Raw genomic sequence first — 19,592 nt, 5'->3', positions numbered from 1 at the left:
TAATGAATGTTGTAAACTAATGTGTTGCCTTCTATTCTAATTGGAGAGATAGGAAAGCCTGTAAGGTTGAAGATGCTGTAGAGCTGGGAAGGCAATGTGGATAGAAATCCATAGCATTATAATTGTACTGAATTCTCATGAGAAAAACATCTTGATGCACAGTAGGCCTTTTCTAGGAGTCTATACTTTCCAATGCTGCTCTAAATGGCAACTGCACTGATTTGACTGCTGTCTGAAATGATTAAACCTAAGGATAGACACTCCTGTTAACTACAGACAACCCAGCAAAAATACCTACAAGCGTCATAAAATCACGTAATTCCACTGACACACACAACAAACACATACCCACTCTCCCAAAACACATACCCACTCTCCCAAAACACATACCCACTCTCCCAAAACACATACCCACTCTCCCAAAACACATACCCACTCTCCCAAAACACATACCCACTCTCCCAAAACACATACATACTCGAGCCTACCCCCTGTTCCCCTCCTACCAGTTTGATGTGTTGTATGGTGGCCTCTCTGGGGACGTCCATCTGAATGTAGATGCCGGTGGGTAACAGGAAGTCCACAGTGACCAGGTCCTCTCCAGACAGCTGGGAGTGGGCTGCCCACATGTCCATGAGGTTTGTCATGGCAGGAGGCATCGTAGGGACCAACACCCAGCTCAACCATAAGGACCTGGGATGAGGAAAGAGGACCGTTAGGGGGAGTAACCATGAACTGCTGAAGAACCACACAACCACATGGTACACAACTCAGACTTCTTCCAATTCCTATTGTCCTATTGAGAGGCAGGCATAATCTGATGCCCTTTACTAATGACTAAAGGTTGGGTGGTGTCTGGCTGAGGAGCCTGTATTGCTCCATCTTCACCCCCGGGGGGAGCCCTCTATAACACTGAGACCGGCCATGGTTGGGTGAGCGCCAGCCCTCAGAGGAATGCCCACTAAGCAAACACAGGAACAAAAGGTCACCAACCTCTCTTCTCACCCATGACAACATGCTCTGGTTCCCCCCCTCGCCTGGACCCGAGGCCGTTGCCAAGGCAATTATCAAGTAAACGGGGAGTCAAGGTAAATTTAGCTGCCATTTCTCAAATCCTCCTGTGAGTGTGCAATGATGGATGTTAGTGTGGGACTAGAGTTGCCAGGTTTTCAAAATTCCTTTCTAAAATGTAACGGATGTGATGTTTCTGGTTTTAGGGGGTGGTTCAAGTACCACCGCCCAAACACACACACAAACAGTAAGTGCTTCAGCAGCTTTGGTAAAGAACCACATGCTTCCCAGTTTCCATTCTGGCTCAGTGTTTCACCACAATAGACCATCCACACTCACCGTTGCCTTTCTGTAATGACCTCTTCCTAAAGAGCTTGTGTTTAAGTGCTCTAGCAGACCACAGTTCAATCTCCATTTTGGCTCAATAACACTAAAGGTAAATCAAGCAGCAGCCCCATTGTCTCTAATGGTGTTAAGTGCTTGGGTCCATTTTGGCTCCGCAGCGAATGCAGGATCATGCCCATTTGGAGCCACCATCTTGGCCACCCTTCCGGCGCCGACAGAGATGGCCGCCTCGCTTCGCGTTCCTAGGAAACTATGCAGTTTTTAGTTTTTTTTACGTGTTATTTCTTACATTAGTACCCCAGGTCATCTTAGGTTTCATTACATACAGTCGAGAAGAACTACTGTTTATTAGATCAGCGTCAACTCACCATCAGTACGACCAAGAATATGTTTTTCGCGACGCGGATCCTGTGTTCTGCCTTACAAACAGGTCAACGGAATGGATCGCATGCAGCGACCCAAAAAAACGACTCCGAAAAAGAGGGAAACGAGGCGGTCTTCTGGTCAGACTACGGAGACGGGCACACCGTGCACCACTCCCTAGCATTCTTCTCGCCAATGTCCAGTCTCTTGACAACAAGGTTGATGAAATCCGAGCAAGGGTAGCATTCCAGAAGGACATCAGAGACTAACGTTCTGTGCTTCACGGAAACATGGCTCACTGGAGAGACGCTATCCGAAGCGGTGCAGCCAACGGGTTTCTCCACGCATCGCGCCGACAGAAACAAACACCTTTCTGGTAAGAAGAGGGGTGGGGGCGTATGCCTTATGGCTAACGAGACATGGTGCGATGAAAGAAACATACAGGAACTCAAATCCTTCTGTTCACATGATTTAGAATTCCTCACAATCAAATGTAGACCGCATCTACCAAGAGAATTCTCTTCGATTATAATCACAGCCGTATATATCCCCCCCCCCCCCCCAAGCAGACACATCGATGGCTCTGAACAAACTTTATTTAACTCTTTGCAAACTGGAAACCATTTATCCGGAGGCTGCATTCATTGTTGCTGGGGATTTTAACAAGGCTAATCTGAAAACAAGACTCACTAAATTTTATCAGCATATCGATTGCGCAACCAGGGGTGGAAAAACCTTGGATCACTGTTACCCTAACTTCCGCGACGCATATAAGGCCCTGCCCCACACCCCTTTCGGAAAAGCTGACCACGACTCCATTTTGCTGATACCTGCCTACAGACAAAAACTAAAACAAGAAGCTCCCACGCTGAGGTGTGTCCAATGCTGGTCTGACCAAGCTGACTCCACACTCCAAGACTGCTTCCATCACGTGGACTGGGACATGTTTCGTATTGCGTCAGATAACAACATTGACGAATACGCTGATTCGGTGTGCGAGTTCATTAGAACGTGCGTTGAAGATGTCGTTCCCATAGCAACGATTAAAACATTCCCTAACCAGAAACCGTGGATTGATGGCAGCATTCGCGTGAAACTGAAAGCGCGAACCACTGCTTTTAAATCAGGGCAAGGTGTCTGGTAACATGACTGAATACAAACAATGCAGCTATTCCCTCCATAAGGCTATCAAACTAGCTAAGCGTCAGTACAGAGACAAAGTAGAATCCCAATTCAACGGCTCAGACACAAGAGGCATGTGGCAGGGTCTACAGTCAATCACGGACTACAGGAAGAAATCCAGCCCAGTCACGGACCAGGATGTCTTGCTCCCAGGCAGACTAAATAACTTTTTTGCCCACTTTGAGGACAATACAGTGCCACTGACACTGCCTGCAACGGAAAAATGCGGTCTCTCCTTCACTGCAGCCGAGGTGAGTAAAACATTTAAACGTGTTAACCCTCGCAAGGCTGCAGGCCCAGACGGCATCCCCAGCCGCGCCCTCAGAGCATGCGCAGACCAGCTGGCTGGTGTGTTTACGGACATATTCAATCAATCCCTATACCAGTCTGCTGTTCCCACATGCTTCAAGAGGGCCACCATCGTTCCGGTTCCCAAGAAAGCTAAGGTAACTGAGCTAAACGACTACCGCCCCGTAGCACTCACTTCCGTCATCATGAAGTGCTTTGAGAGACTAGTCAAGGACCATATCACCTCCACCCTACCTGACACCCTAGACCCACTCCAATTTGCTTACCGCTCGAATAGGTCCACAGACGATGCAATCTCAACCACATGCACACTGCCCTAACCCATCGGGACAAGAGGAATACCTATGTGAGGATGCTGTTCATCGACTACAGCTCGGCATTCAACACCATAGTACCCTCCAAGCTCGTCATCAAGCTCGAGACCCTGGGTCTCGACCCCGCCCTGTGCAACTGGGTACTGGACTTCCTGACGGGCCGCCCCCAGGTTGTGAGGGTAGATAACAACGTCTCCTCCCCGCTGATCCTCAACACTGGGTCCCCACAAGGGTGCGTTCTGAGCCCTCTCCTGTACTCCCTGTTCACCCACGACTGCGTGGCCACGCACGCCTCCAACTCAATCATCAAGTTTGCGGACGACACAACAGTGGTAGGCTTGATTACCAACAACGACGAGACGGCCTACAGGGAGGAGGTGAGGGCCCTCGGAGTGTGGTGTCAGGAAAATAACCTCACACTCAACGTCAACAAAACTAAGGAGATGATTGTGGACTTCAGGAAACAGCAGAGGGAACACCCCCCTATCCACATCGATGGAACAGTAGTGGAGAGAGTAGCAAGTTTTAAGTTCCTCGGCATACACATCACAGACAAACTGAATTGGTCCACTCACACAGACAGCATCGTGAAGAAGGCGCAGCAGCGCCTCTTCAACCTCAGGAAGCTGAAGAAATTCGGCTTGTCACCAAAAGCACACACAAACTTCTACAGATGCACAATCGAGAGCATCCTGGCGGGCTGTATCACCGCCTGGTACGGCAACTGCTCCACCTCAACCGTAAGGCTCTCCAGAGGGTAGTGAGGTCAGCACAACGCATCACCGGGGGCAAACTACCTGCCCTCCAGGACACCTACACCACCCGATGTTACAGGAAGGCCATAAAGATCATCAAGGACATCAACCACCCGAGCCACTGCCTGTTCACCCCGCTATCATCCAGAAGGCGAGGTCAGTACAGGTGCATCAAAGCTGGGACCGAGAGACTGAAAAACAGCTTCTATCTCAAGGCCATCAGACTGTTAAACAGCCACCACTAACATTGAGTGGCTGCTGCCAACACACTGACACTGACTCAACTCCAGCCACTTTAATAATGGGAATTGATGGGAATGATGTAAATATATCACTAGCCACTTTAAACAATGCTACCTTATATAATGTTACTTACCCTACATTATTCATCTCATATGCATACGTATATACTGTACTCTATCATCGACTGCATCCTTATGTAATACATGTATCACTAGCCACTTTAACTATGCCACTTTGTTTACATACTCATCTCATATGTATATACTGTACTCGATACAATCTACTGTATCTTGCCTATGCTGCTCTGTACCATCACTCATTCATATATCCTTATGTACATATTCTTTATCCCCTTACACTGTGTATAAGACTGTAGTTTAGGAATTGTTAGTTAGATTACTTGTTGGTTATTACTGCATTGTCGGAACTAGAAGCACAAGCATTTCGCTACACTCGCATTAACATCTGCTAACCATGTGTATGTGACAAATAAAATTTGATTTGATTTTAACATGATCAGCTATGCAGATACAACTGTTCTTTGACTGTCATTCAACACTCAGAACTAGAACTGGGCCATTCTCTCAGGGAGACAATTACTGAGCCACCAAGACAGGGCTAAGTAAACACACACACCGACCCATTGGTAAGTTGTGGAACTAAGCACTAGATCTGGGACGATAAACCAAAAATGATCAACAGCGACCATATCGATCACTTTTCGCAGGCATTTTTCTGATTTCGTTCATTATGATAAGTAGCCTATACTAGAGAAATGTGAAGTTTGAAATGAAATAAGTTTGCTGATATGGGTGATTGTTAATGGGACAATTGATGGTGGTACAACCATCAAACGAGTAGTAGAAGTTTAAACGTATTGCTCTATTTATCGTTATCTCATCAATTCAGGTGATTCATGTCCATATCCTCCAACTCTACTAAGCACCTCATCAAATGTGCAGTTGAATGCCTGTCTCAGACAAACAATGCAGGAAGCCATAGGGTGACGTCATGAAGGAGCCCAGGTTACACACATGAAAGGAAACATGACACCACAGTGCGTCTGTCTGACGCAGTCACACCTAACATGAGGAAACACACACTGGACATCAGTAGACTGGCGGCAATTGCAATGAGTGTGCTGTACAACGACATACTATGGCATGGATGGAGCTGCCTGACATGTCTGCTCCTGCCACACACACACACACTCCAGGTGAGCAGGGTTACCAGGTGCATGATGGAAGCCAACCAGCCAGAGGTCTGATTCTGGGTCAGGTTTCACAGGGAGAGGGAGCTGGTGTGAGAACAGAGGACAGGCCTGGGGGGAGAGGCTGGTGTGAGAACAGAGGACAGGCCTGGGGGGGGGAATGGTGTGAGAACAGAAGATAGGCCTGGGGGGGGATGGTGTGAGAACAGAAGACAGGCCTGGGGGGGGGAATGGTGTGAGAACAGAAGATAGGCCTGGGGGGGGGGAGAGGCTGGTGTGAGAACAGAGGACAGGCCTGGGGGGGGGGGGAAGGCTGGTGTGAGAACAGAGGACAGGCCTGGAGGGGGGGGGGGGGAGGCTGGTGTGAGAACAGAGGACAGGCCTAGGGGGAAGAGGCTGGTGTGATGGAGTTAATATGGAAAAAAGTTTGGCGTTGTAATGACTGAATTTTCGGGGTTTTTTCATAGCCAAACGTGATGAACAAAACGGAGCGATTTCTCCTACACAAATAATCTTTTTGGAAAAACTGAACATTTGCTATCTAACTGAGAGTCTCCTCATTGAAAACATCCGAAGTTTTTCAAAGGTAAATTATTTTATTTGAATGCTTTTCTTGTTTTTGTGAAAACGTTGCCTGCTGAATGCTAGGCTTAATGCTATGCTAGCTATCAATACTCTTACACAAATGCTTGTGTAGCTATGGTTGAAAAGCATATTTTGAAAATCTGAGATGACAGTGTTGTTAACAAAAGGCTACGCTTGTGAGCCAATATATTTATTTCATTTGTGATTTTCATGAATAGTTATTAACGTTACATTATGCTAATGAGCTTGAGGCTATGATTACGCTCCCGGATACGGGATTGCTCGACGCTAGAGTTAAGTGTCCAACGGAGGGCCAGAGGTATACAGAATGGTGTCGTCTGCATAGAGGTGGATCAAATAATCACCAGCAGCGAGAGCGACATCATTGATGCATACAGAGAAGAGAGTCGGCCCGAGGATTGAACCCTGTGGCACCCCCATAGAGACTGCCAGAGGTCTGGACAACAGGCCCTCCAATTTGACATACTGAACTCTATTGGAGAAGAAGTTGGTGAACCAGGCGAGGCAATCATTTGGGAAACCAAGGCTGTTGAGTTTGCCAATAAGAATGTGGTGATTGACAGAGTCGAAAGCCTGAGCCAGGTCGATGAAAATGGCTGCACAGTAATGTCTTTTATCGGTGGCGGTTATGATATCGTTTAGGACCTTGAGCGTGGCACCCGTGACCAGTTCTGAAACCAGATTGCATAGCGGAGAAGGTACAGTGAGATTCTAAATGGTAGGTAATCTGTTTGTTAACTTGGCTTTTTTAAGACCTGAGAAAGGCAGGGAAGAATAGATATAGGTCTGTAGCAGTTTGGGTCTAGTGTCTCCCCCTTTGAAGAGGGGGATGAACACGGTAGATTTCCAATCTATGGGAATCTCAGACAATACGAAAGAGAGGTTGAACAGACTAGTAATAGGGGTTGCAATTATTTCTGCAGAAAAAGAGGGTCCAGATTGTCTAGCCCGGCTGATGTGTAGGGGTCCAGATGTTGCCTCTCTTTCAGATCACCAGCTATCTGGATTTGGGTGAAGGAGAAGTGGGGAAGGTTTCGGCGAGTTGCTGTGGGGAGCGCAGGGCTGTTGACCGGGGTAGGGTTAGCCAGGTGGGAAAGCATGGCCAGTTGTAGAAAAATGCTTCTTGAAATTCTCAATTATTGTGGATTTATCGGTAGTGACAGTGTTTCCTAGCCTCAGTGCAGTGGGCATCTGGGAGGAGGTGCTCTTATTCTCCATGGACTTTACAGTGTCCCAGAACTTTTTGGAGTTTGTACAACAGGATGCAAATTTCTGTTAGGAAAGCTAAGGCTAGCTTTTCAAACTGCCTGTGTATATTGGTTTCTAACTTTCCTGAAAAGTTGCATATCACGGGGGCTATTCTATGCTAATGCAGAACACCACAGGATGTTTTTGTGCTGGTCAAGGGCAGACACGTCTGGAGTGAACCAAGGGCTATATCTATTCCTAGTTCTACATTTTTTGAATGGAGCATGCTTATTTAAGATGGTGAGGAAGGCACTTTTAAAGAATAACCAGGCATCCTCTACTGACGGGATGAGGTCAATGTCCTTCCAGGATACCCCGTCCAGGTTGATTAGAAAGGCCTGTTCGGTGAAGTGTTTTAGGGAGCGTTTGACAGTGATGAGGGGTGGTCGTTTGACCGCAGACCCATTACGGATGCAGGCAATGAGGCAGTGATTGCTGAGATCTTGGTTGAAAACAGCAGAGGTGTATTTGGAGGGCGAATTAGTTATGATGATATCTATGAGGGTGCCCGTGTTTACGGATTTGGGGTTGTACCTGGTAGGTTCATTGAACATTTGTGTGAGATTGAGGGCATCAAGCTCAGATTGTAGGATGGCCGGGGTGTTAAGCATGTCCCAGTTTAGGTCACCTAGCAGCACGAGCTCAGAAGATAGATAGGGGGCAATCAATTCACATATGGTGTCCAGGGCACAGCTCGGGCAGAGGGTGGTCTATAGCAAGCGGCAACGGTGAGACTTGTTTCTGGAAAGGTCAATCTTTAGAAATAGAAGCTCAAATTGTTTTGGTACAGACCTGGATAGTAAGATAGCCTACTGAGTTCTCTCTCTGCAGTAGATTGCAACACCGCCCCCTTTGGCAGTTCTATCTTGGCGGAAAATATTCTAGTTAGGGATGGAAATTTCAGGGTTTTTGGTAGTTTTCCTAAGCCAGGATTCAGACACGATTAAGACATCCGGGTTGGTAGAATGTGCTAATGAAAACTTAGTGAGTAGGCTTCTAATGTTAACATGCATAAAACCAAGGTTTTTACGGTTACAGAAGTCAACAAATGAGAGCACCTGGGGAGTAGGAGTGGAGCTAGGCACTGCAGGTCCTGGATTAACCTCTACATCACCAGAGGAGCAGAGGAGAAGTAGGATAAGGGTACGGCTAAAGGCTATAAGAACTGACTGTCGAGCACGTTCGGAACAGAGAGTAAAGGGAGCAGGTTTCTGGGCACGATAGCATTGATTCAAGGCATAGTGTACAGACAAAGGTATGGTGGGAAGAGAGTACATTGGAGGTAAACCTAGTCATTGAGTAATGATGAGAGAGATATAGTCTCTAGAGACATTTAACCCAGGTGATGTCAACGCATATGTGGGAGGTGGAGCAACATGGTTGGTTAAGGCATATTGAGCAGGGCTATAGGCTCTACAGTGAACCACTAACCAGGACAGTAATGGACAAGGCATATTGATATTAGGAGAGGCATGTGTAGCCAAGTGATTGTATGGGTCCAGTGAGTGGTTGGGCTGGCTGGGGACACAGCGATTCAGACAGTTAGCAGGTCGGGGCTAGCAAGCTAACATAAGGGCCTTAGAGGGACGTCGCGAAGGGGCAAAGTCTGTTCTTGCCTCCTCGTGCGGTGGCGTCGATAGACCAGTCGTGGAATTAGTAGGGTTCCAAGTAGAAGAGGGGTCCGAATCCAATTGGCAAAATGGGTATAGTGGTCCAAGAAACTGGCCGATGGATCAGCTAACAGTCCAATATGCTGTAGATAGCTAGCAGGCCGCGGTCAGCAGAATAGGCCTTCAGGGGACATCGCGCCTGAGGGCCTGTTGGGCTCCTCGGGCAGATTATGTCGGTTTTCCAGTCGTGAAATATTGGCGGGGTTCAGTCGGAGGTAAATAGAAATACTTTAGAAAAAAAAACAGATCCACACCACATTGGGTGAGGTGGGTTACAGGAGTGTATTTTTAAGTTGAGCTTTAGTAAAAATATTAAAAAGAATGCGAAGAAAAATATATAAAAAGATGTATACATGGGACGAGACAAGACGTCTGACTGCTACGCCATCTTGGAAATATATTTTTTTGCCGTTTAAAAGCTATATGTCTTGAAATTCCACCTGCAGCCGTAAGCCTGCACCTGGAGCCGGCCCAGGGTGCGTATTTCGGTAAGAAATTTAACACTGGGGACTGAATCCAATACGTGTGATACATGTGTCCCGAACATAGCTAAATGAACATAGAGTTGAAGTCGGAGGTTTACATACACCTCAGCCAAATACATTTAAACTCAGTTTTTCACAATTCCTGACATTTAATCACAGTAAAAATTCCCTGTTTTAGGTCAGTTAGGATCACCACTTTATTTAAAGAATGTGAAATGTCAGAATAATAGAATAGAGAATTATATATTTCAGCTTGTATTTCTTTCATCACATTCCCAGTGGGTTAGAAGTTGGCATACACTCAATTAGTATTTGGTAGAATTGCCTTTAACCTGTTGATGCTCTGGGGGCGCAATTTCATTTTTGGATGAAAAACGTTCCCGTTTTAAACAAGATATTTTGTCACAAAAAGATGCTCGACTATGCATATAATTGCTACCGTTCGAAAGAAAACACTCTGACGTGTCCAGAAATACAAAGATCTTCTCTGTGCGTGCCCTAAAACGTGAGCTTCAGGCAAAACCAAGATGAGATGGCATCCAGGAAATGACAAGGATTTTTGAGGCTCTGTTATTCATTATCTCCTTATATGGCTGTGAACGCAAGAGGAACGAGCCTGCCCTTTCTGTCGTTTCCCCAAGGTGTCTGCAGCATTGTGACGTATTTGTGGGCAGATCATTGGAAGATTGACCATAACAGACCACATTTACCACGTGTCCGCCCGGTGTCCTGCGCCGAAATTGGTGCGCAAAGTCACCTGCCAGTATTTTTCCATGGGACACAGAGAGGAAAGCAAGCTTCCACGAACTGCATGTCAATGAAGAGATATGTGAAAAAACACCTTGAGGATTGATTCCAAACAACGTTTGCCATGTTTCGGTCGATATTATGTAGTTAATCCGGAAAAAGTTTCACGTTGTAGGTGACTGCATTTTCGGTTCGTTTCGGTAGCCAGACGCAATGTAGAAAACGGAACGATTTCTCCTACACACAGACGCTTTCAGGAAACACTGCGCATTTGGTATGTGACTGAGACTCTCCTCATTGAAAACATCAGAAGCTCTTCAAAGGTAAATGATTTTATTTATCTGGTTATCTGGTTTTTGTGAAAATGTTGCGTGCTACATGCTACACAAAATGCTATGCTAGCTTTGCATACTCTTACACAAATTAGTCAATTTCTATGGTTCAAAAGCATATTTTGAAAATCTGAGATGACAGTGTTGTTAAGAAAAGGCTAAGCTTGAGAGCAAACGCATTATTTTAATTTTATTTGCGATTTTCAGAAATCGTTAACGTTGCGTTATGCTAATGAGCCTGAGGCTTTAGTCACAAACCCGGATCCGGGTTGGGGAGTTTCAAGAAGTTAAATTGTTTAACTTGGGTCAAATATTTCGGGTAGACTTCCACAAGCTCCCCACAATAAGTTGGGTGAATTGGCCTATTCCTCCTGACAGAGCTGAAGTAACTGAGTCAGGTTTGTAGGTCTCCTTGCTCGCACACACCTTTTCAGTTCTGCTCACACATTTTCTATGGGATTGAGTCAGGGCTTTGCATTGGCCACTCCAATACCTTGACTTTGTTGTCCTTAAGCCATTTTGCCATAACTTTGAAAGTATGCTTGGCGTCATTGTCCATTTGGAAGACCAATTTGTGACCAAGCTTTAACTTCCTGACTGATGTATTGAGATGTTGCTTCAATATATCCACATCATTTTCCTCCTCATGATGCCATCTATTTTGTGAAGTGCACCAGTCCCTCCTGCAGCAAAGCACCCACAGAACTTGAGGCTTCCACCCCCGTGCTTCACGGTTGGGATGGTGTTCTTCGGCTTGGAAGGTTTGCAAGCCTCCTCCTTTTTCCTCCAAACATAATGATTATCATTATGGCCAAACAGTTCTATTTTTGCTTCATCAGACCAGAGGACATTTCTCCAAAAAGTTGAATCTTTGTCCCCATGTGCAGTTGCAAACAGACTATCTTTTTTTAATGGTGATTTTGGAGCAGTGGCTTCTTCCATGCTCAGCGACATTTCAGGTTATGTCAATATAGGACTCGTTTTACTGTAGATATCGATACTTTTGTACCGGCTTCCTCCAGCATTTTCACAAGGTCCTTTGCTGTTCTGGGATTGAGATGCACTTTTCGCATCAAAGTACGTTCATCTCTAGGAGACAGAATACGTCTCCTTCCTGAGAGGTATGACGGCTGCGTGGTCTCATGGTGTTTATACTTGCGTACTATTTTTTGTCCATATGAACATGGTACCTTCAGGCATTTGGAAATTGCTCCCAGGGATGAACCAGACTTGTGGATGTCTACAATTGTTTTCTGAGGTCTTGGCTGATTTCTTTTGATTTTCCCATGATGTCAAGCAAAGAGGCACTGAGTTTGAAGGTTGGCTTTGAAATACATTCACAGGTGCACCTCCAATTGATTCAAATGATGTTAATTAGCCTATCAGAAGCTTCTAAAGCCATGACAACATTTTCTGGAATTTTCCAAGCTGTTTACAGGCACAGTCAACTTAGTGTATGTAAATTTATGACCCACTGGAATTCTGATAGTGAATTATAAGTGAAATAATCAGTCTGTAAACAATTGTTGGAAAAATGACTTGTGTCATGTAATGACTTCAAACTTCCGACTTCAACTGTAGATAAATGCAAATCTCACAGGTCGAGTTAACCTGATGAGATTTCCCTGGTATCGTGAGTCAATGATTGTGTGTGAGACATACAGGTGTGATGTCATTATGACAGTGTAAAGGGTATGGGAGAATGTGTAAGGTGTATGTGAAAGCAGAGGAGTCACTGAAGAACTAGGACATTCTAGTCCATATTAATTACCCTTAGCAAATGACACACGTATTACACTGTCACACTTAATTAAATAATTCCATCATGGTCAGTGTGGAAAGAAAGGACTGTTGTCAAGGTAACACTGATCTATTGAAAAGGTCTCCAACAACTTTGTGACTAATACTTTATGATTATTAACACGTATGTCCTTATGTTCTTCGTAAACTGTCGCAGAGTCTCACTCTAGTACTCTAGTCTACGGTGGGGCAGTGTGTGTGTGTGTGTGTGTGTGTGTGTGTGTAGATAAGAGGCCCCTGTGACACAAAACTATTACAGTAAGTTAAGAAAGAGGATCTACCCTACACCCCCCTTCTCACTCACACACTCTATACTAGTGCAGCCTGAGTCAGCGTTTCCTCTAGCTCGGGGGGTGTTCAGGAGGGGAAGGGGGCTTAGGGACTGTCCTGACCACATCCAGTCACACTGGTCCACATCAGCCCACACGTTGCTATGTCATACCCCTTCCCGCTCTGAACATGTTAACTCCCCTTGTGAGTGGGGAGGTAAATGGTGTGTCTGTGTGGGGGGAAATAGAGTGTGTGTGTGTTGTCAGCAGGGCACTGAGTGGGGGGGGGAATAGGTGTGGTCAGTAAGGCGATGAGTTGTGGAAGTGTTGTGGTACACAGTGGTAGCACATGTAGGTGACTAAAACACATTCTGATGTAGCACCGGTATGTGTGTAAACCTGTGGTTCTGACTCAGTGAGGCCTGACCTAACAGGTGGTGTGTGTGTGTGTGTGTGTGTGTGTGTGTGTGTGTGTGTGTGTGTGTGTGTGTGTGTGTGTGCATGAGGGTTGTGAAAGGTGTGTATATGTGAAAGTCCCACCCTCACTGCTGCTCAAACATGACAGAAAATGTAGAAAATCACTAGACGGTCCTATTTGTGGATTTAGTGTGGCTATAGACTTCAGACAGGATATGATAACAGGAAATGATAGAAAAAACTGAAGAGGATAAATACCCTCTACTGTAGTTCACATGTAGACCTACTGTAGCTAAACCAGTGGTCAACAATCAAATGGAAACATTAGGCCTATTATTGAGGATGTATATGGTATATGGTGAAGATAACAACATTGTGTGTGCAAGGCTTTGAATGCATTTACTAAAAAACACACACACTGCGGTTTTCCCTCTGTCCCTGTCTCTGTGGTAAACATCAGTGTCATCTCTTGTATTTGTCCAATTTAGGGGAAATGGCCCAGAATATTGGATTTAGCACTCTCTCTACAACCCTCCTCTACCTCCTCTCTGCTCTGTCCCTCTCTCTCACCCCTGTATCAGAGGGCACTGATGTGGCCAAGAGTTATGGCCAGGCAGACATCACAAATCATTGTGACATCCTAAATCATCCATTGTGACGTCATAAAGGCCTGTTCTAAACTCCCTCCCCACTTATGGCTGCAGGGTGACTGTGTGTATAATAGTACTACTGAGATTGGGGATGGCGATGCAGGTTCTGATTGGAAGGGGTAGGGAGTAGAGGGAAGGATAAACCTTTGAAAGGAGCAGCATAGCCTAAAGTTCACATACCACATGCTCAACACACGCCTGAATACTGAACATCACTCTACCAATCATCTCCCACTCTTTGAAACTGTTCCAACAACACTGCTAAGCTTGTGTGTGTAATGACAGTTGTGTGATGCAGCATCACTACAGCAGGGAGATTGGTGGAGGATTGTGCCAGTGTGTCATATCCCCTCTGAGACAAGTCTGGCACCCCCCCTCCTTCGTGGTATGTGAACACATACACCTACTCATAAACAAGGACCATTCACAATACACGCGCTCCACAGCCAGACGTGAACGCGCCACAGACACACCAGCTCTCCACAGCCAGACACACCAGCTCTCCACAGCCAGACACACCAGCTCTCCACAGCCAGACACACCAGCTCTCCACAGCCAGAAATGGTTCTTATATCATGTAGTCTTTGGAATCCACTCAGTGTGCAGCGTGGCTGCACTTGACATGAACCTCAGGCCTCTGGGAGAACATTTGGGTGGAGGCAGAGAACTCACTCCTGCCAAACATAACGAATGGAGAGAGAGAGAAAGAGTAACAACGAGATGGGGAGGGAATGAGGAGAGAGGAAACAGCAAGAAAGAAGATTGAGAGACGGCAAAACATGATGTTAATATGCATTTCTCTCTGTGTGGATACAGTAAGCTGCAGTGTTAATTGTGTTCAACCTGAGGTCACACCCCTCCAACGCCTGTGTCATAATTATGACCTCGTGACCCCAACATGGCTTTTAACATGGCTACTGGCAAACATACTGCGAACTAGAACACAGAAACACAGAGAATATTAAACCCTGGCAGGATGACACAGGGGCTGCTGGAAGTCACCTCGGATAATCAACACATGCGATAGAAATAGGCCAATGGTGTTAAAACAAAGTTACACCTACATTACGATCATAGGAGCTTTAATGAAAGAAAAAAAAGCTATTGTTATGCTAATTAACAAATTCACTGTGTAAATATAATGAAATATTCATAGTTGCACATAACATAGCCTGCCACCTTATAAAGAAAGATCTCGGTTGGAGGAGAAGTGCCCATTTGTCCTTTAATCCAGTGTACTTTGTGTTTTTATTTATGCATACACGTGTATAGATGATGTAATACATTATAGATGATGCCTGTAACATGTTTGACTACGTTTTTTTTGTATCTCAAAATCCAATTTGAGTGGTCCACAATCTGATTTAAGTTTTTCATTCTTATCATTTTATATTTTGCTAACTCCACATATGTTGTCACTGGGCTGAAAAAAAAAATGTTTTAAAGCTAATTTCCTTAAAATTCTACACATTTTGCAGTGGTGCTGAGATAAAATGTGCAGTTTTAAAGATAATTGAATGTAATTCTACAGACTTTGACATAGCTTCTGCCGTGTTCTTATTCTGAGTGACTCAAACATGAATAAATGTAGATTTTGGTGATTGAAAAAGAGATTTGAGAACTAGCAATCATATTTTTGGTAGTGGCGGTAACAATGTAGCAGCAGTGGCCCACCACTGCTAAATGGATATAGGGAAAAGACTGCACAAACACTCACAGCAAAGGTCACAATAACAAGCAGCTCTTCTAACAAGGAGCTCTCCATTACTGAGAGTTTTAGAATGTTCACACCTCCCTCAGGGAATGAGAGGGAGAGAGAGAGAAAGTGGAGGACAGAGTGATAGCAAGAGGAAAATAGAAAAAGAGGAGGAAAGGGCAAAACGAGTGTAGAGTAACAGAAGAAGCATACTTTTATTAAGCAATATTATTTCAGGATTAAAAGTTGCAACAGACAGGGAATCAGAGATAGAGGGAAGAGGGAAGAGGAGAGAAAGTTGTTTATGGGTGGAGGGAGAGAACAAGAGGGTTAAATGGGGATATATGGTGCTGGCAATAGAAGGAGAGAGAGAGGATGAAGAAGAGAACAGAGAGGGGAAGAGAGCGAGGATAGAGAGGGAAAGAAAGAGAACAGAGAGAGAGAGAGAGAAGGGAAGAGAGAGATGGGAGTTATAATGTTTGCCTGTGGCGGGCGAGCTGACCTGGGTCTCTACAATAGTCCTCTGTCCCCCGTCAGCTCAATCATCTGTGTGTGTGTGTGTCTTTCAGAGTGTCAGTGAAGGCAGTCCCGTGCCCCACCCCACACAAACACTGGCCTTGTGTCAACCCTGCCCCCACCCCTCTCACCCCATCAGACCCGTTGCATTCCCCCTGCAGGGAAAACTGTTAGGCCACAAAAGCCAAACAGGCCACTACAACCCAGCAAAACACAAGGGCCACAGAGATCAGTTACGATGGCGCCGGATGGGAGGGCTGCAGTCTTATTGGCTTTTTTTTAATTGTTCCAAACTTGTTGTTTTACATAATGTTGCTGCTACCGTCTCTTATGACCGAAAAAGAGCTTCTGGACATCAGCACTGCAATTACTCATCTCAAACTGGACGAGGAGTTCTTCTTCAATGATTCGGACGCGAGAGATATACTACAGACACCTGACCAGGCCCAGATCCTCGCGATTCACTGGAGAAGGAATCACAGATTTAGTGGGAAAAGATCAGGGTGCCTTGCAAGGATCAGGTGACGAGTGGATAATCTGCCCTTGTCTTCCGTCCAGCAAGCTCATGTTCAATCGCTGGGAAATAAAGGGGACGAGCACGTATATCCTACCAACTGGACATTAAAAACTGTAGTATCTTATGTTTCACTGAGTTGTGGTTGAACACTACATTTGGGAAATCTGACCATAATTCTATCCTCCTGATTCCGGCTTACAAGCAAAAATTAAAGCAGGAAGCACCAGTGACTCAGTCTATAAAAAAAAGTGGTCAGATGAAACAGATGCTAAACTACAAGACTGCTTTGCTAGAAGACTGGAACATGTTCCGGGAATCTTCCGATTGCATTGAGGAATACACCACACCAGTCACTGGCTTCATCAATAGGTGCGACGAGGACGTCGTCCCCACAGTGACTGTACATACAAAAGGGAAGCAAGGCCGAGAGTTGCCCAGTGGCACGAGCCTACCAGACTAGCTAAATAACTTCTATGCTCGCTTTGAGGAAAGTAACACTGAAACATGCATGAGAGATCACGCTCTCCACAGCTGATGTGAGTAAGACCTTTAAACAGGTCAACATTCACAAGGCCGCAGAGCCAGACGAATTACCAGGACGTGTACTCCGAGCATGCGCTGACCAACTGGCAAGTGTCTTCACTTACATTATCAACCTCTGTCTGAGTCTGTAATGCAAACATGTTTCAAGCAGACCACCATTGTCCCTGTGCCCAAGAACGCCATGTGACCTGCCTAAATTACTACCAACCCGTAGCACTCACGTCTGTAGCCATGAAATGCTTTGAAAGGCTGGTCATGGCTCACATCAACACCATTATCCCAGAAACTCTAGACCCACTCCAATATGCATACCGCCCCAACAAATCCACAGATGATGCAATCTCCATTGCACTCCACACCATCCTTTCCTACATGGACAAAAGGAACACCTATGTAAGAATGCTGTTCATTGACGACAGTTCAGCGTTCAACACCATATTGCCCTCAAAGCTCACCGCTTAGCAAAGGGCCCTGGGACTAAACACCTCCCTCTGCAACTGGATCCTGGACTTCCTGACGGGCCGCCCCCAGGTGTTAAGGGTATGTAACACATCTGCCACACTGATCCTCAACACAGTGGCCACTCAGGGGTGCGTGCTTAGCCCCCTCCTGTACTCCCTGATCACTCGTGACAGCATGGCCAGGCACAACTCCAACACCATTACATTTGCTGATGACAACAGTGGTAGGCCTGATCACCGACAAGACAGGAGGGTCAGAGACGTGACTGTGTGGTGCAAGAACAACAATCTCTCCCTCAACATGATCAAGACAAAGGAGAGGATTGTGGACAACAGGAAAAGGAGGACCGAGCACACCCCCCCATTCTCATCGACGGGGCTGTAGTTGAGCAGTTTGAGAGCTCCAAGTTCCTTGGCATCCACATCACCAACAAACTAACATGGTCCAATCACACCAAGACAGTCGTGAAGAGGGCATGATAAAACCTACAAAGGTAGTGTGTACGGCCCAGTACATCACCGGGGCCAAGCATCCTGCCATCCAGAACCTGTATACCAGGCGGTGTCAGAGTAAGGCCCTAAACATTGCCAAAGACTCCAGCCACCCTAGTCATATACTGTTCTCTCTGCTACCGCACGGCACCAGAGCGCTAAGTCTAGGTCCAAGAGGCTCCTAAATAGCTTCTACCTCCAAGCCATAAGACTCCTGAACGGCTAATCAGATGGCTACCCAGAATATTTGCATTACACCCCCCCCCCCTAGAAGGGAAAAGAATAAAAAGTAAAATAAGAATAACAAATTATTAAAGAGCAACAGCAAATAACAATACCGGGGCTGTATACAGGGGGTAGCAGTGCAGAGTCAATGTGTGGCGGCGCCGGTGTCAAGGTAATTGGGGTGCTATGTACAGTGGGGCAAAAAAGTATTTAGTCAGTAACCAATTGTGCAAGTTCTCCCACTTAAAAAGATGAGAGGCCTGTAATTTTCATCATAGGTACACAGACAAAATGAGAAGAAAAAAAATCCAGAAAAATCACATTGTAGGATTTTTAATGAATTTATTTGCAAATTATGGTGGAAAATAAGTATTTGGTCACCTACAAACAGGCAAGATTTCTGTCTCTCACAGACCTGTAACAACTTCTTTAAGAGGCTCCTCTGTCCTCCACTTGTTACCTGTATTAATGGCACCTGTTTGAACTTGTTATCAGTATAAAAGACACCTGTCCACAATCTCAAACAGTCACACTCCAAACTCCACTATGGCCAAGACCAAAGAGCTGTCAAAGGAAACCAGAAACAAAATTGTAGACCTGCACCAGGCTGGGAAGACTGAATCTGCAATAGGTAAGCAGCATGGTTTGAAGAAATCAAATGTGGGAGCAATTATTAGGAAATGGAAGACATACAAGACCACTGATAATCTCCCTCGATCTGGGGCTCCACCAAGATCTCACCCCGTGGGGTCAAAATGATCACAAGAACGGTGAGCAAAAATCCCAGAACCACATGGGGGGACCTAGTGAATGACCTGCAGAGAGCTGGGACCAAAGTAACAAAGCCTACCATCAGTAACACACTACACCGCCAAGGACTCAAATCCTGCAGTGCCAGACGTGTCCCCCTGCTTAAGCCAGTACATGTCCAGGCCCGTCTGAAGTTTGCTAGAGAGCATTTGGATGATCCAGAAGAAGATTGGAAGAATGTCATATGGTCAGATGAAACCAAAATATAACTTTTGGGTAAAAACTCAACTCGTCGTGTTTGGAGGACAAAGAATGCTGAGTTGCATCCAAAGAACACCATACTTACTGTGAAGCATGGGGGTGGAAACATCATGCTTTGGGGCTGTTTTTCTGCAAAGGGACCAGGACGACTGATCCGTGTAAAGGAAATAATGAA

The 19,592-nt window shown here is 45.6% G+C and overlaps 1 protein-coding gene across 5 annotated transcripts in view; it reads right to left on the bottom strand.

Annotated features, from left to right (window-relative positions):
• LOC135546622 (phosphatidylinositol 4,5-bisphosphate 3-kinase catalytic subunit beta isoform-like) overlaps positions 1 to 19,592 on the bottom strand; it is a 91,429-nt gene that overhangs the window by 38,749 nt on the left and 33,088 nt on the right. For all 5 annotated transcript variants that reach the window (XM_064975198.1, XM_064975195.1, XM_064975193.1 and 2 more), the window contains one exon: positions 507 to 693. In XM_064975198.1, the coding sequence (XP_064831270.1) occupies positions 507 to 659 (153 nt within the window). In that variant the 5' untranslated portion in view covers positions 660 to 693. The remainder of the gene's footprint in view (positions 1 to 506; positions 694 to 19,592) is intronic.

Source organism: Oncorhynchus masou, chromosome 9, assembly GCF_036934945.1.
Source record: "Oncorhynchus masou masou isolate Uvic2021 chromosome 9, UVic_Omas_1.1, whole genome shotgun sequence".
NCBI lineage: Eukaryota > Metazoa > Chordata > Actinopteri > Salmoniformes > Salmonidae > Oncorhynchus > Oncorhynchus masou.
This window is presented reverse-complemented; position numbering and strand designations above follow the sequence as displayed.